Source organism: Gorilla gorilla, chromosome 15, assembly GCF_029281585.2.
Source record: "Gorilla gorilla gorilla isolate KB3781 chromosome 15, NHGRI_mGorGor1-v2.1_pri, whole genome shotgun sequence".
Lineage (NCBI taxonomy): Eukaryota > Metazoa > Chordata > Mammalia > Primates > Hominidae > Gorilla > Gorilla gorilla.
This window is the reverse complement of record NC_073239.2, coordinates 75,435,264-75,462,752: the sequence shown is the minus strand read 5'-3', so window position 1 is coordinate 75,462,752 and position 27,489 is coordinate 75,435,264. Positions and strand designations below refer to the sequence as shown.

At 36.1% G+C, this 27,489-nt stretch overlaps 1 protein-coding gene across 11 annotated transcripts in view; it reads right to left on the bottom strand.

Moving 5' to 3' along the window:
• Window positions 1-27,489, bottom strand: part of KIAA0586 (KIAA0586 ortholog) — a 120,466-nt gene that overhangs the window by 31,344 nt on the left and 61,633 nt on the right. For 7 of the 11 annotated variants that reach the window (XM_055361916.2, XM_055361910.2, XM_055361913.2 and 4 more), the window contains 5 exons: window positions 26,568-26,644; window positions 24,536-24,667; window positions 17,802-17,979; window positions 7,990-8,144; window positions 4,073-4,178 (listed from right to left, as the gene is read on the bottom strand). In XM_055361916.2, coding sequence (XP_055217891.2) covers window positions 4,073-4,178; window positions 7,990-8,144; window positions 17,802-17,979; window positions 24,536-24,667; window positions 26,568-26,644 — 648 coding nt within the window. Of the gene's footprint in view, window positions 1-4,072; window positions 4,179-7,989; window positions 8,145-8,240; window positions 8,298-15,666; window positions 17,492-17,801; window positions 17,980-24,535; window positions 24,668-26,567; window positions 26,645-27,489 lie in introns of those variants that run through there. The other 4 variants (XM_055361909.2, XM_055361911.2, XM_055361917.2 and 1 more) reach the window with 2 other exon arrangements.

The following is a 27,489-nucleotide window of genomic DNA, read 5'->3' as shown; positions in this document are numbered from 1 at the left end:
AAAAGTTATTTTGGCTATTCTAGGTCCTCTGCATTTTCTCATGAGTTTTAGCTTCAGCTTGTCAACTTCTACCCAGAAATCCCTGCTGGAATGTTTTTGAGATTGCACTGAATCTACAGATCAATTTGGAGGGAACTGACATTTTAAATTCTGCCTTGTCCCTTTGGCAAATTTTGTGCAGGACAGTTTTCAACCACTCTCCCAACAATAAGAAACTTCTAGTAGTGCTAATAAAAGATTGTGCGACCAAGACTATTTCCTTCTTCTCCGCCAGGAGTGGATTCTTTTTTTTTCTTTATCCTTCCCCCAGCCACAATAGGTTTTCACCTATACCCTGGAAATAACAGATGTGTTGTCCCTTCCTCAGTGGCTTAAGGCTTTTGTTCTTAAAGGAGAAGGGTCAAAGTGTGGCATCCTGTCTTTCTGGCAGTGACAGCCATTCCCCTCATTCAGGCCTGCACCAGTGAGAGAGACTCTCTGCCTTTCCCCACAATCTTTCTCTAGAGGTCTGTGCAGAAGATGCCTACAAGTGGGTGTGAACTCCACTTGTATCTGTGACTACCAATGGTTCTATACCTGGCCTTTAGAAACCCACTTAAAAAGTTTAACCAAATACTTCTATCTGCTTGATTGGTGCCTGGTGTCTCTTCCTGTAACCATGCTCTGTCACAAGTGAGACAGTGCTTGTGTCTCATCTCTTTTTGGAGGAGTCTGTCTTTCCTTTGACTTTAGGCTACTTAGTTGCTCTGCATCAGAAGCTCTCTGATGGGTTCAAGAAATGTTAATGATTTTGTAGTTTATCTGACATTTTATTATAGTTAGGGTGAAAGTGACACTCTTTCCAATTTCCTCATCCTAGGTGGAAACAAAACTCCCAAATTCAGCAACATTTCAAAGTGAATTTATTTTTTGTTAATCAATAATAGCATGGATTTGTGGACATTTATTCAGACAACGCTTGTTACACATTTGGATTCACAGATTTTTGGCACACTTATTAGTCTGTGCCCCAACCCCTCCCTATCAGAGATACACACACATAGTTTTGAAATCCCTATCATATCTTAAGATTTTTAAAAATCAACTTAAAACCCTTATAACTATGGTTTTGAAATTACTAAGGTCAATTGTAGTTGTGATAGCTATTGTAATTTAGCTAAATTTCAAATACAAAGGCAAAAAATGCACCATTCTACTAAAAAAGAAAAATAATTTGCGCACGTGGTCAAAATTAGCTTCTAAGAATATATAAGCTTTGAATTTCCTAATGTTCACATATTTAAAGTTATCGTCACAGCTATATGAGTATAAAAGGTGCTAAATTTTCTAGAATTTAACTCAGGACATAATGCCAGAAAGAAATATTTGTGATTCTGTATTTCCCACAAAAATGTAAACTGATTTTGACAAATAACAGCAATTACGCCTATTACTTTTAGCACTTTGATACTTATTTTCTGAGTAACGTGTAATCTACAAATAAGAAAAACTAAAAACTGCTGTGATTTTTTTCAAGCAAATTTGACAATCCAATCTATCACAGAATTTTACCATAAAACATGACTTATTTTTTCCCCATTGACTGATAGTAGTATATAGTATGTTTGACTTTGTAAAGATAATTTATTATGATGGTCTTAAAATTTAAAGAGAAAAAAAGAAGGAAAATAATTTTTAAAGTGTACTATTTTAATACATTACTTTATAGAATTTAATTGTTCCTGGGCTCATGACAAATAAATTGACTTAAAACTAGCCTCTTATTTGTATTGATGAAAGTTAATTTGTATAGCAAAAGATGAGTAAAAATTAACTTGCACAGCAAAGGGGGAAAAATAGAAATGACCATTCAAATACTTTTTTAAAAAGTACTTTCACTATAAAACTGTTAGATACATTAATCAGTACATAGAATCAGATAAGTGGTATCACGTGGCCAAAGATAGACCCAATAAATTCAATACCAAATTAAAAGGTTTTACTCTTAAAGGCTCCAAAGATACCATTTGTCAGAACAATGAATTCCTCTCTTTTATATTAAAATCTGAAAGTAATAATCAAGGTGGAAAAAAACTAAGTACTTTACTAAGTTCCTAGCAATATGGTGCTGGAATCTGTGTCCTACCATTCTTCAGTTAATTTTTAATGGATGATCATTAAAACAGCCGCTACTGCTCCTTTCTTTATAGACATATATTAAACTACTACACATTTCAAGTGAAATACAAGATACTTCCCCCTGCAATAGCCAAAATTTGGGGTTCTAGTATTCTTGGAAGCATTTATCTGCTAGAAAAAATGTGGTTTTAATTCCCCTGTGATAAGGTGAATTTCCTTCATTATCTTCAAGGTTTCTATGTATGAGAGGATTGAATTCCTTCAAGGTCACCCAAAGTCCTGAGAGCTCCAGAGAATTATTTTGGCACTCTGACTTCTATTTTCTGGAACATTTGGCAATGTCTCAGAGTTTCATCAGAGAAAAAAAATAATAAAACCCACAAAATCTATGGGGAAAAAAGTCATAACTGACTATATTTGCCAAGGCAATCATATTCATTCAAGAAATTTTCTAGTATAAAGATATGTACCAATTATAGAGTGAAAGACTTCGCCTGTATTTAAAATGTTCTCTTTATAGCCCACTGGTATTTATTTGTCTTAGTCAAGGCTGGTATAGGTCTGCTCTCCTACCTTTTGTATTAGATGTAAAATTAAATGTAAAACATTTCAAATGTATTAAATCCAACTGTTGTAAACCCTTTCCACATAAAACTTCCTTCTACCAGCTAACATCTTACCAGAGACATTTTCCTATCAGCTGAGAAAAATAATTATTTCATTACATACAACATCCCCAAGAAAATGAAATTCATTTATAATGTCAAAAATGATTGATTTTTAAAAACATTAAAGAAACTATCATTGACTGTGAAGGACAGTTCATAAATGAGAACTCAGTAGAAGAACAGGAAGTAAATTCTGACATTATCTTAGAAACATTTATCTGCCCATATCGATATACTATCATGATTAATTCTTAAATCACCAGAAGAAGAGTTTTATAGGTATTTTCCATAGTACATTAATATTAACGTACTATGGTGAGGTTAAAAAAAAAAGGGTCAGGAGGACAAAGTTCTGAAAACTTGGAGCAAGAGGGGAACAGACAACAAATGGAAGAGTGAAAACCTAAACCCTAAGTGGCATAATCTTACTATCTTGAGCACTTCCTCATTTAGGTCCTTCCCAAAACACCAAATGCATAGTTACATTTGCAATTATACCGGCATTCAATAATATGCATTTGCTCAATTAAATATTATTTGAAAATTAAATAAAATCACAGTTATAAAAGCAAAAAAGAAAAATTCCACTTCTCAAAATATTTCTAATACTTCTTCCAGAATTGTGGGCAGAAAGTTTTTAAACAGAAGAGATCTTAATTTCTACTGCCAAATTTCAGATTTTAGGTTATAGAAAATGTAAATGACTAAGAAGCAAGATGGCAAACAAAACACAAGGCCAACAGCCTTGTAGAAACATAGAGACAACATCAAAATGCTTGAATGCTGACTGTGGAATTAAAGGTAACCACAAGAGTTTGATAAAGAACTATGATATGGTCATCCATATCACAGTATGCAATATGAGAGTCAATTGCTTTTAAGTTATACTTGTTCAGCACCACCACGCACTAAATAATGTGCTTTACAAAGCATATTAACAGCCATAATCCCTGTCTTTAACATATTGTAATGTCAAACAGACCTATATACAGATAAAAAGACCTTGGTATTCAATTGAACAAGAACTAAAAGGCAAGGGTAAAGGAAAGACACCAGCTAAGAGTTTAAAAAATCCACTAGAAATAGTGTTTACTGGTAAAAAGAACTAACTAACATAGTCAAATAGAATACCAATTCTTCATGTAAATGGACTAAATGAGAGAAAACAAAAGAAAACAAAAACCTAGAGAGCAGTGGGATGTATACAAAAGTAAAGAATTCTCATATTTGTTCAATATTCAGACAAGTATCAAACTATTGTATTATTACATAAAAACAAGTCTTACCTTGTTGCTGTGAAGGTGCAATATCAGATTTATTTCTAACACGTAGGTAACTTTGTGATGGTTTGTGTTCAACTTGCTTAACATCCTGATTTTGCTTTAGTTGGTACTAAATAATTTAAGATATGAAGTCATAATATTATTTTTTAGTTACTTAAAAAATCTGAGAAGTCAAATTATTCAAGTGTTTATAAAATTTTAATAATATGCTTGCTTTCGAGTTGCTTTTTATTGCTTTTTATTTATTCGCACTTCTACCAATAAGTAGGTGATGAGGTACATATTACAAAAGAAAAGACGTTGCAAAAAAAACCTTTAAAAAGATTTGGATCATATATACAGATTTCAAATATTCAAGTCATTTCTGTCTATTTTCATTAGAGAATTCAGAGCTACTTATGAATCAAACTACTTTATATACATATAATGGATTTAGACAGGATAAGAACTTAATTTGGCAGCAAACTCTTCCATATAACCACTTTTTGCATAAAATGAAAATCTGCATAATGCACTGCAATTTTCGAAGAGCTTTTATATATAGTAACATCATTTAATTCTCAGAAGTGTGAGTAGGTATTGTTATCTTCCATTTGCCATTCAAGAAACATACGCTCCACCATAAGCACTATCATCTCTCATATAACATAACCAAATTAGAAATTTACAGTAGTCACAAATCTCTTCGTAATCACACATCACAAATTGTGTGATTTTCTTTCTTCTCTTTCCTATTTTATGCACTTAATTATAAATGAGCCCCTGAAAACAGCTTTAACAGGAACTTAAAAAGAAATCCCTGGACCCTTATCAATAAATACTACCATAGAAGAATCTGAAACATCTGTCCACATGGACACAATGTAATCACTGCACCTCTGACAGGCATCCTCTTTATCTAGGGGTAAAAATTAGTAGCTCTAAGCTGCAGTAATAATAACTAGCCTTAACTCTGGTCTTCCAAGTTTAGAGCCGTTAGTCATGTATGTTTCTGCCTCGAAGAAAATATTATCTTGGTGTGTATTTCTAAGATGGGTACTAGGACTACCTCTGGCTCTGGCTGCTGAGACTTTGAACGTTTCTATTGGTTTCCTTACTTACTCACAGCGAATAAGAGCTGTGACCACAGGAGCTAAACTGCCTGTGTTCAAATCTGGGTAAGGCATTTTCTAGCTTTGACCTTGGGCAAGTTATTTAACTGCTCAATACCTCAATTTCCTCATTCATGAAATGGGGATAATAGTAACAACTACCTCTTTAGGCTGTTATAATGATTAAATAACTTAAAATACATAAAAAACTTAGAACAGCATCTAGCACTATCAATGTGTGCTATTATTATTAACCATAAGTCCCTGCTAGCTAAAGAAATCTAACAAGGGAATTTTTTGAGGCCCTTTCTTCTGGTAACACTTTATAGTTTTATTCTAAAACAAGCCATCAATTAAAAGGAAGTAATCTTTCTTTTATTGTTAAAGTCTTATTGAGATACATGTAACAGACAATAAACTGCACATATTTAAAGTGTCCAATTTGCTGTTTTGACCTACCTATAAACCCATGAAACCATCACCACAATCAAGATAATACAATAAACATATCCATCAATCTCAAAAGTTTTCTCACACCCTTTTATCTTCTCCTTCTTGCCCTTTCCACCTCTAACTCCTACCATCCCCCCAAAATAACTGAAATGCTATTACTATAAATTAGTTTGCATTTTCTAAAATTTTATATAAATAAAATCAGTGGTTTTTTTTTTTTTTGGTATGGCTTCTTTACTCAACATAACTTTGTAAGAACCATCCATGTTATTGTTTGTATTCATAGTTCATGCCTTTTGGTTGCTAAGTATTCCACTGTACAGGATACACCACAATTTGTCCATTTACCAGTTGATGGACATTTGAGTTGTTTTCAGTTTTTGGTTACTACAAATATAAGGTTGTATGAACATTCACGTACATGTCTTTGTGTAAATATATGTTTTAGTTTCTCTTGAGAAACTAGGAGTGAAATGCATGGTTCATATGGTGGGTGTATATTTTTAAATGGCCAAGCTCTTTTCCACAGGGGTTGGATCGTTTTACATTCCCAGTCAGCAAAGTATGAGAGTTCTGTTGCTCCACATCCTTGCCGACACTTGGCATGACCGTCTTTTAGATTTTAGATATTCTAATGGATGTGTGGTGGTAGCTCATTGTGGTTTTATTTTGCATTTTCCTAATGACTAACTCTGCTGAGAATCTTTTTTTTTTTTCAAGAAGGAGTTTTGCTCTGTCACCAGGGTGGAGTGCAGTGGCGAGATCTTGGCTCACTGCAAACTCCACCTTCTGGGTTCAAGTGATTCTCCTGCCTCAGCCTCCTGAGTAGCTGGGACTACAGGTGCACACCACCACACCCAGCTAATTTTTGTATTTTTAGTAGAGATGGGGTTTCACCATGTTGGCCAAGATGGTCTCGATCTCTTGACCTCGTGATCCACCTGCCTCAGCCTCCCAAAGTGCTGGGATTACAGGCGTGAGCCACCACGCCCAGCTAAGAATCTTTTTATGTGCTTATTTGCCATTTATATTATCTTCTCTGGGTAAAGGACTGGTCCAAATCTATTCTTCATTTTTAAACTGGATTGTTTGTTTTCTTAATATTGAGTTATGTGAGCTCCTTATATATTCTGAACACAAGTCTTTGATCAGATAAGTGATTTGTAAATATTTTCTCCCAGTCAGTGGCTTGCCTTTTAATTCTCTTAACTGTGTTTTGAAGAACAGAAGTTCTTATTTTTGATAAGACCAATTTAAAAAATTATTATTCATAGATAGTACCTTTGGTATCATATCCCAGAAATGTTTGCCTAATCATGGTCACAAAAATTTTTTTTATACCGAAGTTATTAACAGATACTTTTTCATTATTAACTAGTTTTTCCTGATCATTGCTTGGTCACAGGTTGGTAATACTGAACCCCACATAATCATGTGTTCCATAAACAATCTTTATCTTACATATTTTTTGGTTTCATCCTTAACACGTCCTGCTGCATAATACCATGAATACTTATTCATAAATTAGTTCAAAATTGGTAATTTTGAACGAATTTCCAATACACAAATAAAAAACTACTTAATATTGAACTTTTTTAGATTAACATCTTGGTGAGTAATTAACCTATTTTTTCGGTACACAAGATTGCATGGGCCATTGGCTTACTTCAGCATTAAATTTCTTATGCAATACATTTCTTATGAAACACTTTTTACAAATTTCAATGTAATAAACACTTATCAAGCACCTACTATATGTAAATTACTGAGCTAGGTATTGCATGCAGATACAGAGATGTAAATGAAATCGCTACCTTACTTTTATATATATTATTTTTATGTTTTATTTACTTATTCATTTTTTTTGAGACAAGAGTCTCACTCTGTCACCAGCTGGAGTGCAGTGGTGTAATCTGGGCTCACTGCAACTTCTGCCTCCCGGGCACAAGCAATCTGCCACCCACGTCAGCCTCCCAAGTAGCTGGAACTACAGGAGCCCAGCTAATTTTTGTATTTTTTGTAGAGATGGCATTTTGCCACATTGCCCAGGCTGGTCTCAAACTCCTGTACTCAAGCAATCCACTGTCTCAACCTCCCAGAGTGCTGGGATTACAGGTGTGAGCCATTGCACCTGGCCATTACTTTTATTCTTTAATTTAAAGATAGGGAATTAAGGCTTAAAAGAGGCTAAGTAATGTGTTCTAGGGCACAGCTTGGGTGAACTAGATTTATATTCAGACTTGAGTTAGGAAATAAAGGAGGCATGATTTGAAGCTATCTGACTCCAGAGGCTTGGCTCTTGACGGGGTACCATGCTAAGGCAACAGTGTTTCAATTCTCATTTTAAGTAAAATACAAGTGCTATTAATTTGGTACCTGGGAAAAATCTTCAGCGGCTACTGGTAAATTAACATCATTTTCTTGTGCTGTCAGAAGTGTTGTAGGAAGAACCAGCTTAGAATTTGGCTCCAACTCCAATTCTCCCAAACTCATTGGACCATGACTAGCACATGAATCTTCATAAATACTACCTGTTATCAAAAATGTAAATAAAAAGTTAAAATAAAGTGTTAAATTTATCTTCAAAAATGAACAAGTAGTTGACTAAAACCACCAATATTTCTCACCTGCTGAATTAGAACTAGCAGTGTACTTCAAACAAAAACACCTGGACCAAGCCTTCACTGCAATTAAAACCAAAACTCAGAGAGAATGCAAAAAGTACCTATGTTCAAACAAATCCATGGAATATTCTATGTAAAGTTCCAATCAACAAGTTGCCCATGCAGTTCATCTGCAGCCTCCTTCCCACATACGAACTCTTAATACTCCTGCTTACCTTTCCTATCTCTAAGAGTCAATAGAATACTTTCTATCTAAAACGTAATCTTAAAGCAAAGGGCAATTTCCTGCCTGGAAAATGTTGGTATTGCCTAGCTCTATTCTGTAGATTTTGTTCCTCAAGTGATCAAGCTCTTATTTTCTTATCCAAATGGCACCTCTGGCTGAGTGCAGTAGCTCATGCCTGTAATCCAGCACTTTGGGAAGCTGAGGTGGGTGGATGCCTAAGCTCAGGAGTTTGAGACCAGCCTGGCCAACAAGGTGAAACCTGTCTCTACTAAAAATACAAAAATTAGCTGGGTGTGGTGGCATGGCACTTGTAATCCCAGCTACTCAGGAAGCTGAGGCAGGAGAATCGCGTGAACCCGGGAGGCGGAGGTTGCACCGAGCTGAGATCGTGTCATTGCACTCCAGTCTGGGTAACAAAATGAGACCTCGTCTCTAAATAAATAAATAAATAAATGGCACCTCAGTCAAATCAGTAAAAAGAAGACAAGAGCAGAGATATCTATGTATCTAACCACTGTACCTTTGTATTGCACTATATACTCCAAGCACTTTCATATACGAGTACATCATCTTATTACATTTGAACTTTACAATCATTCTGTAAGATAGGTTAGACAGCATTGTAACTGTCTCTCACTGACATTACTAAGGTTCAGAGAAGTTAACTAACTGCCCAAAATCAAAGAGCTAGCAAGAAGCACAGAGGAATTAAGTCACTGCTCTCTGTTTCACAGTCTTGCTAGACAACCTTTTAAAATATAATCAATAGAAATAGACCTGAAGAGTTATGTGCAAATTAAGTTTTAAATATATATATTTAAAATTTATATATATAAATCATATATAATTCATATATATGATATATTATATATGATATATATTTGTATATCGCATATAAATATATGATATATAAATTATATATATATTATATATTATATATATTATATATAAATCATACATATGATATATATAAATCATACATATATGATATATATAAATCATACATATATATGATATATATAAAAATCATACATATATATGATATATATATATAAATCATACATACATTATTTATATATAAATCACACATATATATTTAAATCATACATATATATATATATATATATATATATATACTTTTTTTTTTTTTTTTTAAAGACAGAGTCTCACTCCTGTTGCCCAGGCTGGAGTGCAATGGCATGATCATGGCTCCCTGCATCCTTGACTTCCCAGGCTCAGGTGATTCTTCTACCTCAGCGTCCTGAGTAGCTGGGACTACAGGTGTGCACTACCATACTTGGATAATTTTTTGTATTTTTAGTAGAGACAGGGTTTCGCCATGTTGCCAAGGCTGGTCTGAAACCCCTGGGCTAAAGTGATCTTCCTGCCTCAGCCTCCCAAAGTGCTGGGATTACAGGCATGAGCCACTGCACTGCACCCAGCCTGAAAAAATATTTCAAAGACGCCATAGATATTTTCCATTTAAAGGCATTCTGTTGACAATTTCCTAGATATAGCAAATAATCACTCTGATTGATCTTTTATGTTAATCTAGGTTTTCAATGGGCTTTTACATAAAGCGAAATTCATCTATTGAGTTTTAATTTTTTTTTTTTTTTGAGACGGAGACTCACTCACCCAGGCTGGAGTGCAGTGGTGCAATCTCGGCTCACTGCAACCTCCACCTCCCGGGTTCAAGCGATTCTTCTGCCTCAGCCTCCCTAGGAGCTGAGACCACAGGCATGCGCCACCACACCTGTCCAATTTTTGTATTTTTAGTAGAGGCAGTGTTTCACCATATTGGCCAGGCTGGTCTTGAACTCCTGACCTCAAGTGCTCAAGTGATCCGCTCACCTCGTTCTCCCAAAGTGCTGGGATTACAGGCATGAGCCACCATGTCCAGCCTCATTGAGTTTTGATTTTTACTATTATGGTATTAAATCTGTATAAAACAATTTATCAAAATTATTACCTGATTCTCATTTAATTATCTAACATAAGATTAATTTAAATAATGGTAATAATACCTATAATTTAGAGTAACTAATGTTTCAGGCTTTATTTGCCTCTTTATATTCTGATACGCCTTTTTCTATTCCTATGTGACTTGTTCAACATTTTTCTAAGAGTGGCAAATGAATTAAGAGAAAAGAATTACATATAATGTTAAAAAAAGAAGATATTGAAAACTCTTTTGCTGATATATGGTATATGCCTAGAAAACCCAAGAGACTTTAATGAAAACAAAAGAACTCTATTAGAACTAATAAGAGAATTGGTAATGTGACTGGATATCAGATAAATAGATAAAAGTGATTAGCTTTTTCCTACAGTATAGCAACATAATCAAGCCATGAAAGCACGGTAAGTATAAAAGATAGAAATATCTACATATAAATTTTTAAATTATATGGCAAAAAAGATCATCAACAATGTCAATGAGCAAAATATAAATCTGGATAAAGATATTTACAACACAAATAGTGGAAAACATCTAAACTATAGAAACAGCTTTAAAACTAACAAGAAAAACTGAGAACCTCCCAGATGGGAAAAGAACTTTATAGGAGCACATACAAATGGCCAACAAACATATGAATGAAAAGACATATAAACTCACCAGGAGTCAGAAACATATCTTCATATTTCTACTGAGGCATGTAAAAAAACTAATCAACACAATTTCAGGAGGGGATGTAAGGAAAGGGCACTAATAAATTGCTGATAAAAATAAATTGGTTTAAACTTTCAAGAAAGCAACTTGGCATTATCTATTTCTAAACTAAAGATACATTTGCTCGTCTATAGAAGCGCTTCCCAGGAGTACATACACTGGAGTAAGGAGGAGTATATAAAACACAAAAATCTGGTAGGATGTGTGTGTGGGTACTTACTCTAGCATTGTTTATAGTGCAGGGACATGTTAATAAACATCCATCAATAGAGAAACAACTAAATAAATTATTGGAAATCAACACTATGAAGTTTTACGTAATCATTAAAATGAATAAATTTAAGTAATACCAGTTGACCTGGAATAATCTAAGGGTTTACTGGGTAAAACACAAAATGCAGGCAAGTGTGCAAGATATGATCTTAAGTTGTAAAATAATGGCAATCACACATACCATATATATTGTACATGCATGTGTGCAAATAATTATATGTGTGAGGTAAAAAACAGGAAGGTTATATGCCAGAATCTTAACATGGGTTACTTGGGATAAGGCATACATGGGACAGGAAAAAAGTGATGGTGGGGAGCACTCAAAAAGTGCGTAATAGCTTTCACATAATACACCATCCTATAATTTAACAGATATTTACTATGTTCTGTATACTATATAACCTGCTAGGTGACAGGGATATGACAGTACACAAGATAAAGTCCATACCCTCACATGAGATTAAAATCAGTGTGATAAGAGCAACATTAGGCAGATGACATTAGAGAATTATAGAGAGTACACATGACAGGTATTTAACCCAGTGATAAGGGTCAGGAAAGGATTCCATGACAGCAATCGTAACAGTGCTGAATTTGCTGTGTCTTCTAACAAGCAGGCTCATTGAGTGTAGGTGTCTTACCTGTATAATGCAAGTTAGACCTTTAAAAGAGGGATATTTAAAATATTATTTCATTCAAGTCAAATTTAATTTAATTAATCATAACTAGAAATCCCTAATTTTACTTTCCTAGAATTTTGTTATAGTGGAAAGCAACCATGGCAGACTTTTAGAGAAGACTAAGTTTGCCTAAAATTGCCAGTCCAGCAAGAGTTTTTGGTCCGGCATATCTAATGGATTTTTTTCATTTGTATGAAAGTCAAAGGCATCACAAATTCAGTATGTATAAACCCCATTCAATCTCTTTCCTCCTATTTCTGTCCTTCCTCCATATTCACTCTCTCTCAGTGACTGAGATGACCATCTATCCAATAATTCTAGACAGAAACCTAGGGATTTCTTAGACTTTCTGCTTCTTTTGTACTGCTCACATTCAAACGAATTCCTGTCCATCTCCTTAATTCTCTCTCAAATCTCCCTTTTTATATATCCTCACCACTGAATAATGTCTCATCAGGTCAACTTTAATGGTTGTCTAATCAGGCTCCTTGCCTCCAGTCTTAACTCTTCCAATCTATCCATCACATTGCATCTCAGATGATCTTGCTAAATAAAAGGTAAATATGATCACATCACTCATTTACTTATAATCTTTAACAGACTGATGAATATCACACAACATTCAGAACTGACAGAAACTTAAGGCTGAATTGTTCATGGGAATAAGTATAAAGTAAGACTGTTATTATTTCCCATTTTGTATACAAAGCGATCCTTACCGTACTCCTTAATAGATCATCCAGGGCTTTTCATGACCTGGTTTCTGCTCCCTGCTGCAATTTCACTGCATCTTAAGCTCTAATTCTTTGACAAAAACACCGCATTTCCACGATTAACCCTTGCTTTTTTTTTTTTTTTTGCCTTTGTCCCGTCTCATTGCATATTCTGTCTGAAAGGTCCCTCCTCACTCACCACATGGCAAGCATTTATTCATCTTTGAGGAGTCACTTCAAGCAAGACTTCCCTCATCTATGAAGTCTTTCCTGAATCCCTTCAACTACAATTGACCTGTACCTCCATCCTATACGGGCTTCTTCACGATAACTACAGTAATTTATTGCATGTTTTTGCTTTCTTATCTACTATGTCTACTAGAGAAAAAAAAATCATTGTGAACAGGGCCTTACCAAGTTTCATATTCCTAGCACCTAGCACATGCTCAGCACATAGCAGGCACTCAAAAATATCTTCTGAATAAGTAAATGAACAAACTGGAATATTCTTATCATAATTTACCATCTGGCTAATTCCCTTAAGATTCAATTTCACATTGGATCTTGCAGAAAACCTTTTCTAAACCCTCACAAATGAGTTAAGTTCCTCCTCTGCACTCCCACAGCCGTCTGTGTTGTACTAGTCACACAATATTATAATTGTTATTTATTTCTCCCACACTAGTTAGTAAATGTCTTGAGAGCAGATATCTATCATCTTTGAATCTTGAGTGCTTAATGTAGTACTTACACAGTTCTAGGTATACAGTGGGTATTCAATACAGGTTTTTTGAGTAAATAAAAAGCTGTAGTTGGTAGTATATCCCAGGGTCCACAAATAATTCACTCAAATTACAGCTTACATTTTAGGTTTCCCAAGACAACTCCTCAAAGCCAATTTTGCAACTTTCAGTTACTCAACCCAACCTGAGAGCCTCAGGAATGGAGACAGTGATAGAGGACTACAGAAAATAGGACACTTCCTGAAAATTAGCAGGGGTGGGGAGGGGCAAAGTAAGAATAGATGACCCTCTGTAAGCAAAGTTATTAAAAATCAAGATGAAAAGCAATACCAATCACTAGCATATATAGTTGATTCTCATCTATGGACCACAGTTATAGTCTGTGGTCACCAGGAGAAAATCTTGAAACAAGAGGAACAAATTAGTTTTCTATAGGCAAAGTCCTTTTAGTCAACTGTTGATAGTTTCTGATTCTATTAAGTACATATAAGATAGTACTTTTCATACTCCAAGCATTATTAAAGAGAACAACACCATGTGCCAAGCACTGTGCTTAGTACTTTATATGCATTGTCAAATACATGTACCTAATAACCGTAATGAGATAGACACTATTACCTCCAAGATAGCCCCCAATGATCCCTGCCCTCCTGGTATCTACACCTTTTAAAAGTCACCTCTTAAGTTGTTCCATGATTGGTCTGTGTTATCAATGGAATATGACAGAAGTGATGGCATGTCACTTTGGAGACTAGGTTATAAAAGACATTATCAGCTGGGCGCAGTGGCTCACACGTGTAATCCCAGCACTTTGGGAGGCTGTGGCGGGTGGATCACTTGAGGTCAGAAGTTTGAGACCTGCCTGGCCAACATGGCAAAACCCCATCTCTACAAAAACATACAAAAATCAGCCAGGCGTGGTGGCGTGCATCTGTAGTCCCAGCTACTCAGGAGGCTGAGGTAGGAGAATCACTTGAACCCAGGAGGCAGAGGTTGCAGTGAGCTGAGATCACACCACTGCACTCCAGCCTGGGCAACAGAGCGAGACTCTGTCTCAAAAGAAAAGAAAAAAAAAAGACATTATGGTTTCCATCTTGATTGCTTACTTTCTCTTGGGAGATGTCTGCTACCACATCATTCACGGCCCTATGGACTGGTTAACATGGTGAGGAAGTGAAGCCTCTTGCTAAATCCATGTGAGTGAGCTTGGAAAGTGGATCCTTCAACCCTAGTCAAGCCTGCAGATGACCTCAGTCCAAGCCATCACCTTGACTGCCACATCAGGAGAGATCCTGAAAACCACCCAGGTAAGCCACTACCGGATTTGTGACTTTCAGAATTCTGTGAAATAATAAATGTTTGCTGCCTTCAGCTGTTAAATGTGGGGTAATTTTGTACATAGCAATATTATCCCCACTTGCCACATAAAGAAATTTGGGTTCAGGAACATTAAGTTATTTGACCAAAGATACACAGAGCTGGAATTCAAACCCATTTCTGAAACTCTCAAAGCCTAAACTCTTAGCTATTCTGCTATACTGCCTTACATATGTGTTCAATCTTATGTTATACCATATTACTTATTTTTTCCAATTAAACAAATACCTACAATGTACCTAGGATTAAAAATGCACTGTACTATAGGTAATCTGCTAGGGTTACCAGAGATTTAAAAAGGACTGAAGAGGCTATCTCCTCAGGGAGTTTATTCCGTAACATTTCAACTAAGTACCTAGTTGCTCTCAGATACCTAGTAGCGCTTAAGTACCTAGCAGTTCAAGTGATCTGCGAGAGCCACCTAGTGTTAACTCTGTTTAACTGCATTCTGCAAATTTAGCTGGACATAAATGTAAGTCACATTTCATGCCATTTGAATCCTACAAATTTTAAAGAATGTAAAACATTTAATACTCTCATTATGTGTACAAAATGAGAAATAAGGCCAATCTTTACATTTATTCACATGGGAAATTCAGTCTCGGACTTCTCCCAATTCTGAATGATACAAGGTGTTCACTCAATATGAAACTAAATACTTCAGGCTTTTCCTTTTCTGATTTCTGGCAAATCTGCATGCCTCCAGAAGTTTCTTTTCACTTAAGAGAAAGACACAATGGGCATTTAAAAATCAATAATAAGAATATAGCAGATCCTCATTTATTTGTAAATTACATATTTGCAAATTTATCTACTCGCTAAAACGTATTTATAACCCCCCAAATCAATACTTGCAGCACCTTTGTGGTCATTTGTGGACATGTACAGAGTGGTGAAAAACTTAAATTACCTAACATGCATTTTTCCAGTTGATGCTGAACAACGATACATTCCACCTTATTCCAGCTCTCATACTGTAAACAAGTAACCTTTTCACAGTATACGTAAAGCTGTGTTTTTCACATTTCATCCTCTTTTTTTGGTGATTTCACTGTTTAAAATGGCCCCTTAGTGCTGAAGTACTGTCTAGTGTTTCTTTTCTTTTTTTTTTTTTTGAGGCAGAGACTCGCTCTTGCTGCCCAGGCTGGAGTGCAGTGGCGCGATTTCGGCTCACTGCAACCTCTGCCCTCTGCCCTATGAGCCTCCCGGGTTCAAGCAATTCTTCTGCCTCAGCTTCCCAAGTAGCTGAGATTACAGGCATCTGCCACTATGCCCGGCTAATTTTTGCATTTTTAGTAGAGATGAGGTTTCACCATGTTGGCCAGGCTGGTCTTAAACTCCTGACCTCAGGTGATCTGCCCACCTTGGCCTCCCAAAGTGCTGGATTACAGGCGTGAGCCACCGCATCTGGCGTGTCTAGTGTTTCTAAGCACAAAAAGGCTCCGCTGTGTCTTATGGAGAAAATATACGTGTTAGATAGGCTTCCTTCAGGCACAAGTTATACTGCTGGATAGTTCAATGGCTGTGAGTTCAATATTAATGAAGCCAAAATATATATTAAATAAGATTTCTTTAAACAGAAACATAAATAAAACCAGATTATGTATTGATCAGTTGATAAAAATGTTATGACCAGAGGCTCACAGAAACCTAATCCTGTATTTCCCCTAGGAGTAATGGTTCAATACTTGTTAATATGTTTGTGGTGACCACAGAATATAACAATGGTCCATAGATGAGAGTCAACTATATATGCTAGTGATTGGTATTCTCTATTCTATCCTTATTTCCAGTGTGTCACAACAGAAAGTTTATTGAAATTCTAAAATAGTCCTGAATGCACTGAGTGCTACTGAAATTCATATAGCATAAAGAATAAATGTCTACAGTATTATCTAATTTAACCTTGTCCTAAAGATCTGTTATGTCAATTTTCATGGATTCGTTATATTTTTCTAGTACATATTACAATAAATGCATCAGCTGGGCATGGTGGCTCATGCCTGTAATCCCAGCACTTTGGGAGGCCAAGGTGGGCAGATCACCTGAGGTCAGGAGTTCAAGACCAGCCTGGCCAACATAGTGAAACCCTGTCTCTAATAAAAATACAAAAATTAGCTGGGCGTGGTGGCAGGCGCCTGTAATCCCAGCTACTTGGGAGGCTGAGGCAGGAGAATAGCTTGAACCCGGGAGGCAGGGGTTGCAGTGAGCCGAGATCGTGCCATTGCATTCCACCCTGGGCGACAAAGCAAGACTCCGTCTCCAAAAAAATAAAATAAAATAAAACAGGCTAGGCGCAGTGGCTTACACCTGTAATTCCAGCACTTTGGGAGGCCACGGAGGGAGGATCATGAGGTCAGGAGATCGAGACCATCCTGGCTAACATGGTGAAACCCCATCTCTACTAAAAATACAAAAAATTAGCCAGGCGTGGTGGTGGGCTCCTGTAGTCCCAGCTGCTCGGGAGGCTGAGGCAGGAGAATGGCGTGAACTCGGGAGGCAGAGCTTGCAGTGGGCCGAGATTGTGCCACTACACTCCAGCCTGGGTGACACAGCAAGACTCCGTCTCTAAATAAACAAATAGAATGAAATAAAATAAAAGTATCACAGTTAAAAAGTTTTAAGTCTATGTATGTGTATTACCAAAATTAATTCACATACCACCCAATGGTTCATGTACCAACATTGATATATGAATCACATTTGGGGAAACACTGCTATATATACTATAAAAAAATTATCACCAAACTTTCCAATTATTAAAATCCCTTTTAATAAAGAAATTTTGCAAGCCCCTATCTGAAAATAGGTATACTTTCCTCAACTCAGATTAGGGATACTACTATGACACATCAAGAAAAAATATTTTGGTGTCTACCTGAAACTGTGTCAAATTGCCGAGATAATGGTTTAGGATCACACTGTTGATCCAAAGACTGTGCATTAGTGACAGGTGGCTGCATATAGAGAGAATGTCCCATTAAGATGTTCTCTGCTGCCGCTGTTAGCTGGGTTCTTTGTCCTTCACTAAGTTCACCCACACTGTTTTCCAAGTCCTTTAAAAAGTAGAAACAATTGTTAAAACCATTATATTAAAATCAAGTCAAAACAGGAAATCTTTGCCAAATATCATGAACAATACCCTTTGACTCCTTGGAAGGTATTTTACAAACTGCCTTCTATGCCACATATACATTACATGCAAGAAAAGTTCAAGAAGTTAGTCTAATAAGCCTCGTGATAGGCTTTGTTTTCAATATAATAATTTCATATATTTTACGAAATTAACCACTGTTTTTCAAGCACCAATTAAATAGCAATAAAATATATAAGAAAAATTATATTACAATTTAAAACACTCAATGGGGCCAGCACGGTGGCTCATGCCTATAATCCTAGCACTTTAGGAGGCCGAGGCAGGTGGATCACTTGAGCTCAGGAGTTCAAGACCAGCCTAGGCAACATGGCAAAACCCTGTCTCGAGAAAAAATACAAAAATTAGCTGGGCATCATAGCACACACCTGTAGTCCCATTTACTTAGGGGGCTGAGGCAGGAGGCTAGCTTGAACCCAGGAGGCAGAGGCTGCAGTGAGCGAGATTGCACAACTGTACTCCAGCGTGGGTGACAAAGTGAGACCCTGTGTCAAAAAAAAAACACAAAAAATCAGCTGGGCACGGTGGCTCACGCCTGTAATACCAGCACTTTGGGAGGCCGAGGCGGTGGATCACAAGGTCAGGAGATCAAGACCATCCTGGCTAACACGGTGAAACCCCGTCTGTACTAAAAATGCAAAAAATTAGCTGGGCATGGTGGCGGGCACCTGTAGTCCCAGCTACTCGGGAGGCTGAGGCAGTAGAATGGTGTGAACCCGGGAGGTGGAGCTTGCAGTGAGCTGAGATTGCGCCACTGCACTCCAGCCTGGGTGACAGAGCGAGACTCTGTCTCAAAAAAAAAAAAAAAAAAAAAAAAAATCAAAACCACTAAATGCTGGTATGCATTACACATTGTTCATACAGCTTAAAATGGGAATAACAGAAAATTTCTCTCATTCTCCATGAATAAAAATTGCCTAAAGTTTGTTAGTGTAAACTTTACAATAAACAATTGATGAGGAGAATAATATACTTTAAACAGCATAAAGGTTACCCCATATATCAATAATAAGATTTTTATAAAAGTATAGAGGCCTGGCATGGTGGCTCACACCACCCAGCACTTTGGGAGGTCAAGGTGGGCAGATCACAAGGTCAGGAGTTTGACACCAGCCTGGCCAATATGGTGAAACCCCGTCTCTACTAAAAAAAAAAGTACGAAAATTAGCCGGGCGTAGTGGCAGGTGCCTGTAGTCCCAGCTACCCGGGAGGCTGAGGCAGGAAAATCACTTGAACCCAGGAGGCAGAGGCTGCAGTGAGCCGAGACTGAGCCACTGAACTCCAGCCTGGGCGACAGAGTGATACTCTGTCTCAAAAAAAAAAAAAAAAGTATACAGATTATAGAATACTTTAGTCATATTTAATAATGTTATTTTCCTTGGGAAAAATAAAAAATACAAAAAGCACAAAAATCGTTGGCTGGGCATGGTGGGTCACGCCTGCAATCTCAGCACTTTGGGAGGCCGAGGTGGGTGGATCACCTGAAGTCAGGAGTTCCAGCCAATCCTGATCAACATGGCAAAAACCCATCTCTACTGAAAATACAAAATTAGCGGGCATGGTAGTGCATGCCTGTAACCCCAGCTACTTGAGAGGCTGAAGCAGAAGAATCGCTTGAACCCAGAAGGTGGAGGTTGCGGTGAGCCGAGATCCCGCCACTGCACTCCTGCCTGGGCAACAAGAGCGAAACTCCGTCTCAAAAAAAAAAAAAAATTGTTTTAAATGAAATCTATGAAATAAATGAACAAATGAAAAAATATAAGACTATTTTCTTTCTGTATTAAAAAATTATATATCCTAATCACTAGTACATTTTATGACTTGAGATATTCTAATTAATGAATTTACTAATTAAGAACTGAAGAAAAATTCCAATTATCTGAAAGCTCCCATGTTTCTCATTTAAAAGGGGTTTAATTTCAACCAACAAGTGTTTTTTTTAACTAGACTATATGAAGAAATCACTGCTGAAATGCCTTTGATGATTCCATTGACTATAAAATAAAATCTAAACTTCTTAGCTCAACATTCAAGATTCTCTTCAATTTGCCTTCATTCTCCTACGTACATCTCTATCTCTCCTTATTCCCTTAGCCTGACTCTTCTTTAGGAATACTGATTGCCTCAACATCCTTTAAATTAAAAAATACTGCTCATAATTAATATGAAATCCCTTGGAGACTCTTGGGCAGTGTTTAGAATGACGGCAATTATGTTTTCCCCAGAAATTAATGAGAAATATTTCACAATGCCTATATTACTCTGACAGTCTACAGTAACTTCTCTGTTGTGAATCTGTTTTCTAGGATATTTGCAACTGCTGAACTATTTAACACCTTAAGAATACTCTATGACCCTACTGAAGACTTATCTTGCCTATTTACAAAATGGTCTCATACTCATAAGTATCTCTGAGTTTTGGATTACACTCAATGCTTAAGTTCATGCCAATTTAAGTCAGGTTGCCTATAATACAGAGTAATATACCTAGCCCATCTACATATATGTACAAATTACGGTTTTGCCATCAGTGAGCTTTCACTGACCAAATGCCCCTCTAAGCAAGAAGTTTCAAGCACAAAGAAAAGCCACAACTTAGCAAAGCAATATTTTAACTTATAATGTATCAGTATTACTAGTTCTTATTACATAGCCCTTTAGACGGGAAAATATGCAAAATATTAATAGCCCTTTAGACAAGAAAATATGCAAAATGTCACTGTTAATCAGACTGGCAAAAATTTAAGATTAAAAGCATTATGTGTGACATGGGAAAGGGATCTCATACAGCTAGGGGCAATTTTTCAGTGCCTATTTAAATTATGAATGCTTATATCTTTGAGCCAGCAATTCCATGCCTTAGTATCTAAATCTAGAAAAATAATTTCTCATGAGTACAAAAAAAGGATTTTATACCTAGTATAGTTTGATTAGAGAATACTTGGAACCAATCTAAAAATCCTTCAACAGGAGAATAATTAAACTATGGTATACTACATAGTAGGTAAAAAGAATATAGTAGATCTTCAGGATTTATGTTAAATTTTAAAAAGCCTTGCAACCTGCTTTTTAAAATTTAAAATTGCACAACAATATATACACACACCTCAAAATTATATACTAAGCCAGAAATGGTGGCTCATGCCTATAATCCCAGGACTTTGGAAGGCTGAGGCAGGAGGATCACTTGCGGTCAGAAGTTGGAGATCAGCCTAGCCAACATAGTGAGACCCTGTCTCTGCAAAAAATAAAAAATTAGCTAGGTATGGTGCACGCCTATAGTCCCAGCTACTCTGGGGGCTGAGATGGGAGGATTGCTTGAGTCCAAGAGTTTGAGGCTGCAGTGAGCTGACTGAGCCACTGTACTCCAGCCTGAACAACAGACTGAAACTCTGTCTCAAAAAGATTCATATATTTATACACACACACATACACACACACACACACACACATATACATATACACAAATATATTTTTATACATATATAAATGCTTAATGCTTAGAAAAAGATCTGGAGAAGATAGAATTCTAACTTCTGCATTGCTGGTCTAGCCAGGACAGCACAGTAACAAAGGCTGCCAGCTCTCAAAATCAACACTGGAGTAACTACAGAGGTGAAAAAGAACCCATAGATTCTGAGAACTAAAGTAAAAGTTGTGAAAAGCCCCTGGAAAGACAGACAGTTAACTCAAACTGGAACATCTGGAAAGAAAGGGGCTGCATCCTAGCGAGGAGGCTGTGTGGAGGGGCTTCGTGAGAGGAATAAATGGAGAAAAGTCATTGTTTCTTCCTCCATTAATTTGAGATTACTGCTTGCCCCTCAACCATAAAAGTCTTCTTATTAACAACCCCAGCTGCAAATGCTGGCGCCCCAGAGTAATATCAGGGAACATGAAGGCCTAGCTATGGTGACAACTATAGATGAAATCTGTCCAGAAGCCCATCCGTGGGCATCATTCCTTCACCTTCTTCCCCTCCAAGTCCCAGGACTAGTGGATTATAAACCCTCCCAAAGCAACATCTTCCTAAGGGCTTAAAGACACAATAATCACCAGGAGAGCTATATAGTGGAGTAACAGCAAACAGCAGGGACAGTGACCAAGGGTGGTTCTGTGCTGCCTAAGGCTCTCCTCCCTAGGGCTCTCTCCTCCCCTCTTCTTTAACTCTCTGAAACAGACCATGGTTTTATCCTTACCCAAATTCTCACACAGAATAGTTGATCCCATCAGTGAAATAAGAACTCACAGGTCAAAAGAACCAGATACCTGAGGAGTCAATAAGTTTAAAAAAGAAAAAAAAAAAACAGACAACAAAGTGAATGATATTAATCAGACAGACAGACACAGAGTAGGCGATAAGAAAAGATATTAAAATGCAACGCAAAAAAAAAAACAACAAATAACAAGAATGTCAAGTATGAAAAACACAATAAACGGGATAAACAGTATAGTAGAGAACAAATTAATAGTTAGCAGATCAGATTGGGGAGTTCTCCCAGAATGGAGAAGAAAAGAAAGACAGAAAATTTAAGGGATAAGAAAAACAGAAATAGAAGTGTCAATATCTGGAAATAAGATTTCTAGAGAGAGGGGGGAAAAAATGAAAGGAAGAAAAAAAAAAGAGAAAGAAAGAATGAAGATAAATTTCCCAGCATCTAAAAGATAAAAACGTCTGATACAATTGCATGAATAAATACATTGATATTAGTGATTTCCAAAAAGAAAGAAAACTAGGATTAGTCAGTGGAATTTATAAATTTATGCAGACACTTCTGCTATTTGCCACCTCTTTTTGTACCATTTGCTTGTCTCATTCTCTCTCCCTCCTTCCCTCTCCCTCTTTCTCTCTCCTTTCCACCCGCACATGCGCTTTCTCTCTCTCCTCTCCCTCCTTTCTCTCTCTCAGCTTACTGGTTTCGATACTAATCATCTTAATTTCTGCAGCTATGAGAGTATGTTTTTGAATTTAGCAACACAGATATCACAACTAATATTTTTCCAGTGAAATGGTCTATTGCTAACTAAAGTTGCAGAACATTTAATTATTTTAAATTCAGAAGGAATATGTTAAGCCTTCATTTTTTCCCATTACTAAATTTTATATCTTCTCCTACCTTTCCTAATCATTTAAAGTTTTAAAAATAAAAACAGAAAATAAAACCAACCATCTCCTTGGGCCCTATATAGTCTTCAGATCTCCAGCTCATCTAAAGCCAGTTGACATTTGTTCATGCGAAGACAACCAGATACGATAGAAACAGCGCTATAGATCAAGAATCCTAGTCCCAGCTCCATCATTAACCAGTCTGAATGACAATGTTGTATATTTCTACCTGGAATTTCCTTAAGCACCTTAAATATAATGTGTATATCAAACTCATTACTTTCCCCACAAAATCTGGCACTCTTCTGTCTGCACTTCTAAGCCAACAACTCTATAATCACCCATCCAAGCTCCTAAGGTAGGAACCTCAAGATTATCCTTAAAAAAAAGCTTCTTTACCTCTCTCAACCAATGACCAATTACTGTCAATCCTATGCCCTTAAATTTAAATCTCTCTCCTCTCTATTTCTGCTGTAACTGTCTTTGTTCATGTTCTCATTCTCTCTTGCTGGGACTACTCCAGTGGTGTTCTGACAGATCCCCCATGTCTCCCTCATTTGTTTATGGCTTCATACTCCTTCCTAAGGCAACTCCCTTGTCCAAAAACCTTCATGGGCTCCACAGTGCCCAAGCCTTACCACGGCCTAAATAAAATGTTCTTTATGATCATCTGGTTCAATCTCCTTCTCCAGATGTATCTGATTCTTCATCTAAAGTTCTAGCCACACAGAGATTTTCAATACTTTCCAAATATGCTTTAATATTTCTTGGCTGTCATCCCTTAACAAATGGTATTTCTGCTTCTGAAATGTCCTTCCCTTTCGTTGCTGCCTGCAAAGTCCTACTCCATCTTTAAAGACTGACATCAATGTAATATTGTGTATGAAGTGTCATCTAACTTCAGGCAGAGTCTTTTCTCCTGTGTGTTCATATAGTACTTGTAAATACAGCTATTTGATTAGTTATTGCACTGTTGAATAATTACTTGTGTAAGCCCTTATCTTCCTACATGACTGTAAGCTGCTTAAAGGTAGGGGTCATGTCTTATTTATCTTTGTATCTTTTCCAAGGTTGTGTCTGGCACATAATGGATACTTAATAAATAATTACATAATGAATCCTCACAAAGCTTCAGCTTTTTTAGCAGCAGAACAAGGTGGTTGGAACAGATGGTCTAAATTCCTTTCTGTTACAAAACTCTACAGTTCCATGATTCCAAGTTGAAGTTGCTATAACACTGACCCTTGAAAAAACCAAAATACTAGCATGCTTTAACTAGTAGTAAGAATATTTTAATTTTTTCCTGTATTTAGATCTAACCAAAAAAAAAAAAGTCATTAAAGTTAAAAAGTACCTCTGAATGATAGACTGCTTGCTGGGAAACTGCTGACTCCTGGTTTTGTTTAGCAAAAGAAAGAATTGCATCTGCATGAAATTTTTTATGGGACATCCTAATCACTTGCCCTTCACTAGGAGGATCATCCTCCTAAAAGAAACATAAAGACAATTAATAAAAATAAATTATTTCGAACAATTGCATTTTTCTCAATTTAAGATTAATAAAAACTTATCAGTCATGAAATGATGATATTAGCATTTTTGGAAAGGAGATGAACTTTTTATTTTCATCTAGTTCTCATTTCCATTTGTCTATAATAAAAGCCCTCTATCTTTGCCTCAAATATAAACCACAGTATAATTTGGTACAACATAAACTGGAGATTATAAAAACATAAAAATCAAACCGTCTATCCCACACAGTTGAGCTACCATGAATCATAAATGTTTTATATGATATCATTGTTTTTGGGTCACAGCCTCCTCTTCATATTTCTGCAGTAAAGTAATGCCACAGTGTGGCAATGGGGGCAAAGCACTGTAATGCTGCAACTTGGACCACAAGCAAAAATGAAAAACTGCAGAAGTATGGTATGGCAGCTATAGACCTCAATGTCCCTTTGCCTTTCGGCTGACATCTGGCTTACTTGGCAAGGGCATTGGTATTGAAGACCCTCACTGGAGCACCCTGTATAGGCTTCCTCATGCCTCAAAATAGGCCCATCCCAACAATGAGGAACAGTGTGGGCCTCAGAGTCCAACAAAGTAGATTATCTTGTAAATACAGATATTAACATGATTTTAAATTCATCGAAAGTATTTGTATTTATTTTTCATGAAATAAAGTTTATTAACTCCAGATTATAAGTCCCTATCCCCTAGCTATGTATAGATAAATGCCCACTGGTACATGATTTCAAGTTATTTGGGGTTTTTCCAGATTGTACTATTGTATTTGACTTTATTATGAATTTGTAGCATATGTGATTTAGGCATAGTAAAAATATCAACATTAGAATTTAGTTTCAAATGTAGAAAAAGAGAAACAAGTTATAATTTAGTCTTGGTTCGGTTTAGCTATTTACTTTAAATAAATTTAAACATGCTTTGCCACTTGAAAAAGTTCAAAGAGAGGAGAAAAATGCTATAATGGTACACTAATAGGCCGAATGTTAGTAATGCTTCTCTGAAAATAAAGATATCTCATTTATGCCTTCTTCCCATATTATTTCATAAAAGTGATTGTTATGCTCTCTTCACAGTTAGCTCAACCAATTACTTGCAATAAATAATTACTGTTTAAAAATTGTTTCATTAAAATCTTATCAAAAAACTTCTTAATGAAGTATTTTCATAGGCCTATGTGAAATAACTTAAAAAAACAGCAACAATGCTTTAAAAAGATGTGAATAAACATAGATGATAGTTGAGTACAATTACCTTTCCTTGCTTAGGTTGTTTAAAAATATATAAAAAGTAAAGATTTCTATTCCTTAACGGTTTTTTCAAAAGAAAATTCTTACTATCACTTCTATATATTTATATATAATGTGATATTTTTAAATACCAACTTTTGCTTCTACAGAGCTAGATAAAAACTAGAAAGGGTTAACATCCCTGGACCTCATTTTTCTTTTTAAGCCATTAAGTTCAAATATTTATTAGCACAAAGAATTATAATCATGGTTAGGGAAAAATAACAAACGTATTACAAGAGAGTTGGTTTAAATAGGTAAGATCCTGCTTAAATATTGTAAAGACAACATACAGAGGTAACAATTTGCAATCAGCTAGATTTCATTACCTAATTACATTAAATGTATATTTTTTTACTACTAGAGACACGAGGGTTAATAATTTTTTTTTCATTCTCACAATTATAAGATTACATAATGAAATGTGCAAGAAACCCTAAATTATTTCATGGTTATTTTACTAAATTTTGTGTCTATAACTCAAAAAATTGAGAAAAAACCTGATCAATGGCAACCAATTCATACAGATATTCTTCCTGTTAGAATTCAGTGTTGGAGTCAATCGTTACTTACCATTTCAATGGCATCATGCAGAGTGCTGGATAAGCTATCATTAAGGTTTGTCAGGTACAGTCCTATATCTTCTAAAACTAGAAATTAAAATATAAAAGTTTAGAAAAAAAAAGACAAACTTAGTAAATAATCTGACCATAAAGCCATAGCATATTAGATTCAAAATTATACTGCAATGGAAATACTGGCAAAGCTTATAAACAAGTAATTCACAAACTACTCAATCTTACCAGTTTTTTTGAAGTACAATTTATAACAAAGATGAGAATTTTGTTTAACCTACCAGTTTGTTAGAAATTAAAAACTATAAATATCAATTGTAGTTATGAAATTGAGAAACGGGTATTCTCATATACTGTTGATATAATTAAAACTGATTAAGAGCTAAAAATCCTTTCTAGAACTTAGAGCAAAGAAAAAAAAATCCTCTCTAGAAGGCATGTTGGTGATGCATCTTTAAAGTAGACTCAGCAATTTCGCTTTTAGGCATGTATTCTAAGGAAGAGACCAGATAAGTGCACAAAGACATATATACATGAAAGGATGGTAATTAGAGAGTTGTGTATAGACTGAAAGCATTGAAAACAATCTAAATGCCCTCTATTAAGGGATTAAACAGACTACACAGCCATAAAAGAAAAATAAGAAAAATATGGAGTTATATTAAAAGATATCCACAATATATTCTTTGGTAAAAAAAAAATTCAGGTTTCAGGCTGGGTGAGGTGGTTCAGGCCTATAATCCCAGCCCTTTGGGAGGCCAAGAAGGGTGGATCACTTGAGCTCAGAAGTCTGAGACCAACCTGGGCAAAATGGTGAAACTTCATCTCTACAAAAAATATAAAAGTTAGCCGGGCATGGTGGCACATGCCTGTAGTCCCAGTTACTCAGAAGGCTGAGGTGGGAGTATCACTTGAGCCCA